This window comes from Micropterus dolomieu, linkage group LG05 (genome assembly GCF_021292245.1).
Source record: "Micropterus dolomieu isolate WLL.071019.BEF.003 ecotype Adirondacks linkage group LG05, ASM2129224v1, whole genome shotgun sequence".
Taxonomy (NCBI): domain Eukaryota; kingdom Metazoa; phylum Chordata; class Actinopteri; order Centrarchiformes; family Centrarchidae; genus Micropterus; species Micropterus dolomieu.
In genome coordinates this window covers 20,953,375-20,965,984 of record NC_060154.1, presented here as the reverse complement: position 1 = coordinate 20,965,984, position 12,610 = coordinate 20,953,375, and the positions used below count along the sequence as shown (strand labels likewise).

General features: G+C 42.3%; 1 protein-coding gene across 1 annotated transcript; it reads right to left on the bottom strand.

The window, feature by feature from the left end:
• Window positions 1-1,070: 1,070 nt before the first annotated feature.
• Window positions 1,071-11,273, bottom strand: slc35a3a (solute carrier family 35 member A3a). Its single transcript, XM_046050505.1, has 8 exons — window positions 10,841-11,273; window positions 10,514-10,724; window positions 9,108-9,262; window positions 8,829-8,951; window positions 3,139-3,313; window positions 1,833-1,951; window positions 1,536-1,669; window positions 1,071-1,429 (listed from the first exon to the last, which is right to left on the bottom strand). Exons 2-8 carry the CDS (start codon window positions 10,701-10,703, stop codon window positions 1,339-1,341), a joined length of 987 nt encoding a protein of 328 aa, XP_045906461.1. The 5' UTR covers window positions 10,704-10,724; window positions 10,841-11,273; the 3' UTR covers window positions 1,071-1,338.
• Window positions 11,274-12,610: the final 1,337 nt, after the last annotated feature.

The following is a 12,610-nucleotide window of genomic DNA, read 5'->3' as shown; positions in this document are numbered from 1 at the left end:
AAACCCGCTTTATCCCCTCTTAACTGGGCCACATACAGTAATGTTTGATTACTTTGCCACAAAATCAACAGAATATATTGTTACATGAGCACAGGACATAAGGAGCTGGATGCTTATTATCAGTGGCTTTGAAAAGACACATAAATGCCTATTTAATGAATGAATAAGTTATACAGACAATTCATTTAGATTTATAGATGACAATTGAAATGGTGCTCCCATTAGTTATACCCAAGTTTAACACTTGAACAAAATAATCTTCACCTCATTATCAAATAATAACCCCTGTTACAGCCGAGATTAGTTTATTCCTGTAGCATTTTATTCATTTACCCAGATTACTGTCAAACATTAAACGGCACCAGACAGACAGACCAGAGTCATACAGTAAAACAATTCTGTCACCGAGGCACACTGTATATGTTAGCAAAGACGCCCCGGTGTCTATATGTTGCCCAAATTAGCATTAGCAACATGACAGTCATAAATTAGGAAACAATAATAGTTATGGTTACTGCTCTTGGTGTGTTGGGTTGTTTTGCCCCAGGTTGTGCCTCCTAGGCAGACAGACCTCTTGAGCTGTGTACAATTCCCCCCCCCCCCTCCCCCGCCCCCCCCCCTCCCGTAGCAGGCTACATCCCAAACCATGGCCCCAGTGCTAACCTTGACCATTTGACTGTTAGAGCATGCGGTATTGTACACAGTTTAAGGGCAAACAGTGGCTGGGAACGCTCACTTCAGGGAAAAAAATGTGCTTTCAGAGCTCAAAGTGGGACTAGAAAGACCGTCAAAGCCTTAAATACAGCAACAACAAGCCAACAGTGTGGGCTTGTTCACACTTATCAGAAACAAGTGGCTTTGAAGAAGCTTGAGAAACTCCTGCCTGTCCGCCTCTGTAGTCAGTTACTGTAAAGGCGTGATTGATGGGGCAGTAACAGCAACTGGCAGTCAAACAGGTTTTTAATCAAGACAATCAGTCGGTCCTGTTAAGAATATCTCTGTGGCTGCCAGGATTAGCTCTACAGCGGCAAAAAAAGAGGAACATACAAATCTATTTTGCCACAGTTTTCTTCTCTCACTGGTTACCCTTGTCAGAGGCACTTTTGGTGTAATGAGACCCATCACAGCATTGTGGTTGCTCTTTTTTTTAACCTTCCTTTTTACTCTCCCTGTCCTCTGTTCCCAACCTGCTTACCTCCTCTACTCCTACTCCTCTTCTCTGTCTCCTCCACTTAGTGATCTCAATATATGATAAAGACCTTTCCCCTTCTTTTTCCTCCACATCCTGACGCTTCCACAGGACCTCCTACTGCTGCTGTAGTGTCAGCCGTGAGTGTACTACGCCCTGCTGGGGTTGGGGGATGTCTTGCCTTCGTAGCCGTACAGGAAAGTGGCCACGATGACCAAAATGGCCCCCAGGAAGAACACCCTGTGGACGACAGCAGACGACAAAGTCAGCTCAAGAAATTGTGATAATATAAGAAAGAAAAACAAAGACGTGAGACAAGGGAAGAGGTAGTGACTGTATCCTCTACCCAGTGGGGTCGAAGTCCTGTAGCCAGAAGTACGATATAAGAGTTGACAGGATGATGGAGAGCGATGTAGCAAAGCCCTTGAGGATGTTGTCTGCATACTTGATGACCGCTGCTATGACCAGACCACCCAGCGCCTGGAGAAACAACAAACACAGACACAGATGGACGAAGGCATGACCTGTACGGGCCAACAGGGAGTCTGATCCATGAAATAAAGAGTCTGTTACCCCAGAGGCTTGATAATATCTTTGACAGTTTTGGACAGTATTAAATCACTGGCAGTGGAGTGAGTGTTACCTGCAGCGCTACGACAGTCCAGGTGACCGTGCTGTATCCCTGAAACATTCCCGACTCCGCCACCCTCTCTCCATCGTAGGCCAGCATCCCAAAGAAGCCAAACACCAGGCCAAACATCCCTGGAAACGCACACAAAAGTAAAAGTGTGAGCTAAACGTTTGTCTAAAGATTTCATTGGTGTCAGATCAAAATAAACGTAAACTCTTCCAATTAAGTTAAAGAGAGAAATTCAGATGGTCACTGCATGTTCATACAGAACAGACACACTTAGGGCCTTGTGAATGTAGCCTTAGGGTGAATAAAAAGACTGCTAACATGCTCACAATGAGAATGCTATTATGCCAACATGTTGCTGTTAGAAAAGGAATAGTGTTTTTCACCATCTTAGTTTAGCATGTTAGCATGCTAACATTTGTCAGTGCTTCAGTCCTGCACCTGGCCAAGAAATAGTCCGACACATGACCATAAAGCTGCATATTATTGTTTTTGTACAGATTAAACAAGATATAAATTTAATAATTTAATAAAAGTTGGATTTTGCTACCGATAGAACCAGGCTAGCTGTTTCCCCCTGTTTCCAGTCTTGGTGCTAAAGTAAGCTAAGCTAGCATTAACCCTCTTCTGGCTCAACTTTCATATTTATTTACAAACATGAGAGTGGCATCCATTTTCTCATCCAACTCTCAGCTTTGAACACTACTTCTTCCCCATTTTCCTAACAAGGCTGTAACTAACAATTGCTTTCATTTTCAAATGCCATGTCAAGAATGTACTGTAAAAAATGGCTATTACATCTTTCAAGAGCACAAGGTGAAATCTTCAAATTGCTTGTTTTGTCATATCAAAAGTCCAGAGGCCAACAAGTACAGCACAGCCTGGCATTTAATTTCCTTCATTTCACATTATGTTGTATCACTTACAACTACTAACAATAACAACAAAATACACAGCATTTTCTTCACTGCTCTTGTTGCAGATCTAAGCTCCAATATTTAATGCAGGTGAAAAAGCTCCAAGCTCACACCAGGAATCGCCGGAGACTTAACACACTCCAGGGTAAAAATAAACTGACAGGAACATTCATCTCAACAGAAACATATCGGAGGAAAAAAGCCCAGCTGGCTCTCTGTGCAGGGAAGAAAGGAAACTGCGCGCACAGCAAGAGCTCGCTTCAGAAACATGGACGTTGTCCTTTTCAATCTGTTTTCAATTACATTTTATATGTAAGAATAGTTGGTATAGCGTTCAAGTCTGACTGAGCAGTTGATTGTTGATTGATTGATTTGAATAATCAATGAATACTGGCCTAGCTGGATGTTGCGGACCCAGACGCTCTGTTTGCTTTCCTTTAGGATCTTCTCAAAGTAGACACCAGCGAACCCGCTGGAGCAGCACGCCACTAGAACCGCTGTCACACCGACAAACTGGGAGCCTGCGGAGAGGGCCTCCTTCTCTGGGGCCGCTGCAGACTCAGAGGGCCACTGCAAACACAAAAAGCCCGACAAAGATTGAGCTTGAAAGATCATTCTTGACCTTGGTAACAGTAGTTTGATGAAGAAAAAAAAAATCTTAATTCAATGTTAACTTACTACATTACTATCACTCTTTGACCTGCATCCTGCAGTTTTTCCTCAGCAGATAACGATAGCTCAGTTGTCATCATGACATGACGTAATCACGCATTCACGCATTTCACATGAGATGACAAAAATAATCCCAGAAGCTATTCACTAAACACAAAGTCCATCCACTGAGGAAGACCGCAAGACGGGGGTGAAAGCAAGTAAGTAGACCTTAAGTTAAATATGAAACGTCCTGGTTTAGAGTGAAGAAAGAATATAAATATTAAGGAACAAAATATTACACAAAGTAAAGAATTGTTACTGACTATATGAGTGTGTTAAGATAAGATAAATCTTTATTATCATTTTCTGGAAACTTGTCTTTGGCTTCACCAGGTTCATTAGAAAAACATTAAAAACATCAAATATACATAACACAGGACACATACAACCAATACATTTAAACAGAAACCAATAAGAGCTTCCAGTAGACCGGTTATCTCTTATGAATTTATCAAAGCAATTGTGCGAGGGATAAAAGAATATTTAAAAAGATATTTTGTAACACCTTCCTGAGGGGAGCTTGTCAAATTCAGCAAACAGGGGGTGTGAAGAATCCCCCAAAATTCGCTGTGCTTTCTGCCTGCAGTGGAGTGTATATATCTCACTCAGCTGTCTCTGTGGTTTACGTATGATTTTCCCAGACATATTTACAATCTTAGTCAATTTGGATCTATTCTTAGCCCCAAGATTACCATATCATGTTGATATGTTGTACGTGAGAACGCTCTACACAGCGTCCAAAGCCGCACCCGCTGTGATCAAATAGTAATTTAAAGAAATAAACCAGCTCACGGCCCCCTTTAAACTGATAACTTGTTTTTACACTTTGGTTTTGGACGGATTAAACAAACGCGATATAACCGGTTGATAAAGGAGTTTTAGAGGTGCTAGCAGGCCGGTTCTGTTACCTTCAGACCGAGCCAGGCTAAACTGCTAAGCTAAGCTAACATTCTGCATGCTGTAGTCTAGTAATTAAAAGGGAGCTGTATCAATTTTTTTATTTAGCTCTCAGCAAGAAAATTAATCCCAAAATGTCAAACTGTTTCTTAAAGTAGTTCCTATAACAAACCTTGTTTATCGTGTGTTTTGGCTCAAATAAAACATCCAACAAATAAATATCTATATGTGAATGAAACGTCTACGGGTATGTACTTAATATGTAGTAAGGCCTGAACTCTCTGTCACAGCTAACAATGACACTCTAGTCCATAATGCTGGGTACCTGAAATTCATATAAAAAGGTATTTTTACAACTTTGCCAAGTTGTAAAAATGCTGCAGAGTGTGAGTTCCAGTATTATGTGCTGCAGTAGGCAAGAAAATTTGTGTGTATGCAAATAAAAATAGATGATGATCTCTTGGTTGTGCAAAGTAAGCAAATTATTGTAGCTGCTGCACCTTATGTATAAAAAACACAAAATATCAGAACAAGTAGGAGTCATTCTCTGGTAAAGATCATTTCAACAAGGTATGGATTTTTGGAACAAGATACTGCTTTCCTTCCACCTCTATACCTACGCCAAAACAAACCCTGCTGAGTGAGAACTAACAGCATAAACCTTGAAAATGAGCAGTCTGCAATAATGCAAAACAGGCCAATTATTTCTTCGCAGATTCATGCTGGCTTTTTAGCTCGTTTGTTTGTGGGTGACATTGTTTGCAAACAGAATAGCTGCTATGGCTGTGTGGGAATATCATATTTGATGTGAAGATCTGTTGTTTGAGCCTTCAAGAGGTGTCATGGATAAGCCGCTGTCACATTCAAGCACACAGCCTCGTTACACTGAGAACAGTTTGGGAGTAAATGTTTCCACCTGTCTGATCCTGTGGATTTATGAAGGTTTATGTTCATGTCCTTCTCCTCCATTAGGCTTCTGTCTGAGTGCTCAGCCGGCATTAAGATCACATCCGGTGTAATACTAACTGACTGGCATTTTCTTTGTTTTGCCAAGGAGGAGGAGGAGGAGGAGGTGGTGATATCACAACAGTCTTTCCTTTTCTGACACTTCATCATTCATCAGCACATCCCTCCTGGTAGCAACTGGTAGCCAATATTTATTCAATGTTCCAGTTCAGGCCTCATTAATTTGTTTTATTTATTTAACCTTTTATATAATCACTGAACTCCGACTGAGATTAAGAGTTTAATTTTGTTATCTGGCCATTTGAAGAAATTGGCAATCACACAATCATTAAAACAAAAACACAGGCACACTTCTAATACAAAGTCGAGTAAAGGCTTAATTACACACAGTGACACTTACAGATGTGGGGCCTCACAACCACGAGAACAAAGAACCCCCAAAAGACAAAGAGACAATGTCCTACCTGGAACAGGAAAAACCTGACCATGCGGCCTGGCTGAAACGAAGGTCTGGAAAACAAAAGAAATGTGCCAAAATCAGGCTGTGCAGCAACGCAATGCCAGCCTGCACCGGGACTGCCTGTCCCCTCAAGCCGTGCTCTCCCAAGCAAGAGAAGCTCAGGCCCCACTGCAGGAGAGTACAGAGACCCTCTGTGCAGCACTCTGAGTACCCTTGCAAAGAGCACCAGTTAAGCACAAAGTGACTTAGCCAGACCTCTGACTTACTAGCAAGTCCCCTAACACTGTCTAACTTGAAATGAGTCCCGTCTAAGCACGAGCAGTGAAACACTGCTCAAACAGCACCCAGCCGATGCAGCCAAGACTAGACCGCTGCGTCTGGAACGGCAAGCCCTGCCGATGAAAGAAATAGCCCTCCCTCGACTGCTTGAAACAGCCCGATGCATCCAGCAACGCCAGCCAACCTAGGGACCATGGCTAGAAGCGTAATCTCTGGCATCGCTACACTAGATCGCGATTGAGTGCCCTCATCTGCCCGCACACTGTACACAGAAGTCCCACCAACCGCCAGGATACTACAGTCCACCACTAGCCGCAACACCTTGCGTTTTGGTTAGACCCTCTCTCCAAATTGAAGGGGGGAGGGGTACTACAGATACCCAAGCGGCTCCGGCCCCTCTTCTGCTACTGAGCCACACAGACCCAGAAGATCACACCTTGGTGGAAGTCGATCCCAACCGTGACAGGAAAGAAGATCCCCTCATCGCTTTGGCGCCCTGAGTGACTATGAAACCTCGGACGACTCAGATTACTCCTCTCCTCCCCGAAGACAACGCGTGCATATCCGACAACTTGAGTCCCTCACCAAAGATGTGGAACAGGTCGACCCGAGTGATCGAGAGTTGAATGTTGATGGCTATCTCAGAGAGATAGAGCGATGCCTACATGACCTACCCAAAAATCGTCATGGGAAAAACTGAAGCTCATCTGAAAAACAACCACCTAAAGCATTCATGTTTTCATGTAGACGCTCCAGCTAATGACCCGAGATCGGTACCCTGGACTCTGCCAAGCCTCGCAGGAGGAGTACTACTGGGTTACTGGGTATACCGACCACTATTCCATCGCCACCATAGGTGCCTTTGCTGTCATCCAAGAACAGGATGAAACCCCACAGGAGTATTACCAGAGGGCTGAGACCTGCACACTTTCAGTGACGCCTCAGGACTGGAGGAAGAACTGTTCAAGTCCCTGTTCCTACATAATCTCAATGAGTATGTGCGGTATGATGTCACCATATAGGGGGGTAGCAACCTAAGTAGACGCACCCAGTAGGATCCATAGAATAGTTGCGTGCTCCAACTTACCACGCTAGCATGCACTGACACCTAATTCCATTTTCCCTACTAACACCCTGCATGCCTTACAGACTGTCAGGAGTCATCAGAACATTGTCACAAATACGTGCCATTAGTAAGATTTAAGGCAAGACCTCACCAGAGAAGTTAGCTTCCCGTTCAGCAGCTAGAGCAGCAAAAGGATTCCAGTCCATCTGGTTTCCCTGAACCTTGTTGACCATGCCGTTAAATGCGTTGTTACCACTGTGGTGCAACCTTCCCAGTTACAGTTGACTTACTGCAAATAGAGATTGCACTGCAATCTGTGTCTATGTCAAGGTTCTTTTCTTCTTGTTTTGTTTTTCCTCTGAATCAACACATAAACTGTTAGACACATCACGTACAAATACAAACTGTATCACCTCTCGTTTGTTCAGCTATGTTTCCACACGGCAGTCAGCAACCATTCGACATACTAGCTTAATCCTGTCAAAGAGTAAATCTGATTAAGCACTTTTCCTTCTGCTCTCCCTCTCTTACCTTTCACCTTTCAAGTTTCCCTATTGGTAAGGAGCAACAAAAGACTGTGTGTAATGATAATTAATAATTTTGAATATTAATACTTGTATTAATATTTTTAGATTATCTTTGATATTCAGCTAATAACCAAACCTGACACCATGTTAAATCCCCAACACAGAACTGGCCACATTCTCTTTGTTTTTTTGATTGCAACATGTACTGAACCTACCAAACTTTGGACTAGTGGCTAGTCCAGAGTTTACATGGGACTCGTTGGCTGTGATTTCATTACATGAGCGCATTTTGCCTCCTGAATGTGATCAATTCAAGATAAGATTCCTCACAAATACATCCTGGTTTCCTACTCCACAGTCAGAAATTGGAAAGAAAGCCTCCAATATCAAACTCTGAGAACTGCCGAAACTGCGGCATGGAATTAATCATAGGCTTACTGCCGAGCCCTCTACTGAAGGAACAGTTTTATCAGAATACACACAGGATTTACTGAACAGGAAAGGATATACTGAACAGATCGTGTCCCTGCACCTAGTAAACATCCTCTATTCAAACATGGCTGCTCTGAGAAAGAAACACCATTTGGGAAACTGATACAAAGTGTTAAAAACTGAAAAATACATAGATAAGCAGAAAATATCTACTGAAAGAACAATATGATTCCAATGATTAATGAAATGGCAATTTAGTCTGATTACTAGCTCTGAAAAGGTCTCAGTTCACAATAATATAAAAACATGGCTGGAACTAGAGAATGGTTGGGCATTTCTTCACAATGTTATTTAAAAAAAAATAAAAAATAAAAAATAGATTAATACATTATCAAAAGAGAGCTGCAGATATTTCTAATAATTCCAGCTTCTTGGGCGTGACCGGAGTTGTATTCTAGCTCTTTTAGAAGAAACATAGCTGCCAAATCTTATTTTTTTGCCCCAGCAGAGATTTGTTAGCTCTTATCCTGTCTCTTATAAACAATACAGAACAATAACCATCATCAAGCCTACTTTAGAGTTTATACCAATCCATTAATGTGGACTCTAATTATTAGTGGAATAAAAGTCTCTTATTAGAAGCAGCTACGTATAAGAACCCTTACAATCTCTAGTAGAACCACAGAGAGGATGTTCTGTGGCCCATTTCCACAAGTAATAAACAGACATGAAGCTGTACTGGACCTGCACGAGAGCCACTCCAGCCATAAGAATAAGCAATGAGAGCCACTGGTAGACGCCCAGCCTGCGGCCCAGCATGGACACTGAGAACAGAGCTGTGGTCAGGATCTTCAGCTGGTACGTCACCTGATGGAGACAAAGTGGGAAAACTGTTAGTAACCGGCGAACGAGGATGCACCAATTGCTAAAAGCCTCAGAAAGACACATGAGCTCCTCTGTGCGTGTTACACTGAGGCATGCACACAGCTTCCTCTTCCAAACCCAACCTGCCCTCTGCTGTACCTGGTAGGTGGCTGCGTCCAGGTTGGATAAGGCGACGTACAGCAGGTTATTCTGCAGCGTGTAGATCCCAGAGGGGATCGCCAGCTTCAGTGTTTCTATGGGTTTGTGGACAATTTCCTGACGCAGTATACTGTTCAGAGCTCGAAGGCTATAACCTGAGATATGAAAACAAACAAGTTAAATACAGACATACAGTAATTCCATTTTTGGTTATGTATGACTCGAAATTGACTATTGAATTTGTTTGCAGTGTCTTTTTAACTGTGTACGAAGGTCATTTGTATTAGATCTGTACATGTCTGCATGTTCGTTTTAAAGCAAAGATGAAAGTGTTTGTAAAGTTGTCAGCACCTTGGTTTTGATATACTTGTAGTAAAAGTGGCTGGAAGAAAATGAAAAATCTTTTTCTGAAGTTATAATAGTTTGACAGCATTGCCGACAGGGGCCTGATTAGGATGCAGGTTTACTGCTTTATTTATTATTAATAGATATTTCAGTAAACCCGCTTTTCACATCAGGCAGTAGGACAGGTTTAACTCAAAGAAAGGGAAACCCCTGAATTAGCGTTCTCATTTCTTTTTTCTTTCAGTAAGACGGGAGCAATATTAGTAAGGTGAGCTTCTCCAACTACAGCTTGTGGGCTATTTTTAGACAGGCAGGCGTTGACTGACTTCAGATTTTCACTGTACAATCTGAAGGCATTGATGATGAGAAGTCATGCTATCTGTGAGTTTTCTTAAATGTGTGTGTCTGTGGCGTGGCTATAAAAATCAATGATTCCCCATGAAACAGGAAGTCGTTATATCTTCAGTGTGCATGCACATATCTGTACGAAACTTTGCATGTTTGATATCAGTCCTGCCCTGAAGACATCTACAAGCCAATATTCAATCAATGTTATAGACCCCCCAACTGGCAACAGGAAATAAAATCTGAATCATAATCCTCATTTGATTTACATGAAATTTTCCCAGTATGGTCCACAATTGATGTACTGGTACACAAAACCAAATAAGTGGATGTTCTCTAGCGTCCACCCAACACTGCTTGCAGCTTTAATTGATTATGAGTATTTCTTTTCATGTAATATTAGTGTGGTATGTTGCAGTTTTATGAATACTAATAAAAATCAAAATAACTTTTCATAATTTCTGTCATTTACTGGGTAAAAAAAAAAAGATTAGCTGTTTCTGCTGTTCTCTGCTTTACATCATTGTTAGTCTCGTTTTCAGAATATTAAACTATTGGTTAGACAAAACACGCAATTAGAAGACATCTCCTTGGAAAAACATTTTATAGAGCTCACAATGAATCCGTTATTTGATAACAACATTACATTGGATTAACATAATATAATGAAAACTATAATGAGTATGGGGACATGCATTACGTCCAGGTGCACTCACTGTGCTCCTTGAAGACGAGCAGCACACAGGTGAGGATCTTCATGACCTCGGCCACCACCACAGCTGAGGAGGCCAGGTACCGCGGGCCCTCGGCCTGCAGGGTGCGGGAGTATCGCATAGTGAGCACCAGGGAGGTGGTCTGGAACACCAGCACGCCCAGAGAGAGGTACTTCAGCCGGGATGAGGCCATGACCACTGGTCAGGGGGGAGGCTGGACAGAAAACGGGGACATTACGATGAACTGTAAATATACGGTGCGAGTAGAATTGTAAAAATTGTTGGAAGGTAAACACAGAACCAGACAAAAAGTTTTTTTTTTTTACTTACAGAGCACCGGTGAGAAGAGAAGTCACCTTTCAGCCTTTCCTTCAATGGCGCTTTAAAAGCTACTTCACTGACAGGGAAATTTGTCTCTACATAAAATAAACCCTTCTTTGGGGTTTAAACCTCGGCTCTGGTCTGTTCTCTGTCAGGCAGACAGACCAGGTACTGGAAGCTCGACCCAGCTGTCAAAACAGCAGCACTTCAAGTCCTCGCGTCCATTCACCCGATCAACCGTCTGCTGATAACTGCACATCATCTCCTCAGGGCTGCCGCACAGACTGCCCCATCATTAAGCGCCATTACGGTCAAACTAACCGCCAGAGGAAACAGTAAATTATACCGAGAAAGTCTACAGAAGGAAAAAATCTCGAGTATGCAGGATCCTGGATAACTTCCGTGTACAGATTTCTTCCTCGCCTTTGCGTCAAGGCTTCCTGTGCGCACCAGCGCCTCCTGCTGGACCGGTAACGGGCTGCACGTCTAATATTTATTTTGAACTGAAGTTTACACAGCTAACAGCGGAATAACAAAGCACTATGGACATTTACACATTTATTTCACACCAAATAATTATTTTAAAAACACACAACTGGAGCATGGTAGTGTCTCTCTGTAGAAATAGTAACTTATTTTCCGTGTATGTTTTTAATGAATATTATCAATATCTTAACATACCGTAGAACACTGTCGGTGAATTTAGTGGTGCTGAATGTGCAAGGCTGAACCAAACGCATAGCTTTGATTTTAAATGTCAGAGGGATACAGATGTATAGGATAGAAAAGATATATAGATAACAAATAAATACAGCAGTCACACAAAGCTCTCTCTATATATATATATATCTATCTATATACAGTGGGTACGGAAAGTATTCAGACCCCTTTAAATTTTTCACTCTTTGTTTCATTGCAGCCATTTTCCAAAAATAAAAAAAGTTCATTTTATTTCTCAGTAATGTACACTCAGCACCCCATCTTGACAGAAAAAAACAGAAATGTAGAAATTTTTGCAAATTTATTAAAAAAGAAAAACTGAAATATCACATGGTCATAAGTATTCAGACCCTTTGCATAGTATTTAGTAGAAGCACCCTTTTGATCTAATACAGCCATGAGTCGTTTTGGGAAAGATGCAACAAGTTTTTCACATCTGGATTTGGGTATCCTCTGCCATTCCTCCATGCAGATCCTCTCCAGTTCTGTCAGGTTGGATGGTAAACGTTGGTAGACAGCCATTTTCAGGTCTCTCCAGAGATGCTCAATTGGGTTTAAGTCAGGGCTCTGGCTGGGCCATTCAAGAACAGCCACGGAGTTGTGGTGAAGCCACTCCTTCGTTATTTTAGCGGTGTGCTTAGGGTCATTGACTTGTTGGAAGGTAAACCTTCGGCCCAGTCTGAGGTCCAGAGCACTCTGGAAAAGGTTTTCGTCCAGGATATCCCTGTACTTGGCCGCATTCATCTTTCCCTCGATTGCAACCAGTCGTCCTGTCCCTGCAGCTGAAAAACACCCCCACAGCATGATGCTGCCACCACCATGCTTCACTGTTGAGACTGTATTGGACAGGTGATGAGCAGTGCCTGGTTTTCTCCACACATACCGCTTAGAATTAAAGCCAAAAATTTCTATCTTATTTATCACCATCTTGGAGTCCTTCAGGTGTTTTTTAGCAAACTCCATGCGGGCTTTCATGTGTCTTGCACTGAGGAGAGGCTTCCGTCGGGCCACTCTGCCATAAAGCCCCGACTGGTGGATTGCTGCAGTGATGGTTGACTT

What these genes read in the sequence shown, in the direction of transcription:
- slc35a3a (XM_046050505.1), bottom strand. Translation starts at nt 10,703, where the DNA reads ATGGCCTCATCCCGGCTGAAGTACCTCTCTCTGGGCGTGCTGGTGTTC. An exon ending in TGGACGCAGCCACCTACCAG is followed by an intron (nt 8,952 to 9,107) that starts GTACAGCAGAGG and finishes TGTCTCCATCAG; the next exon opens with GTGACGTACCAGCTGAAGAT. An exon ending in CAGGACTTCGACCCCACTGG is followed by an intron (nt 1,430 to 1,535) that starts GTAGAGGATACA and finishes TGTCGTCCACAG; the next exon opens with GGTGTTCTTCCTGGGGGCCA.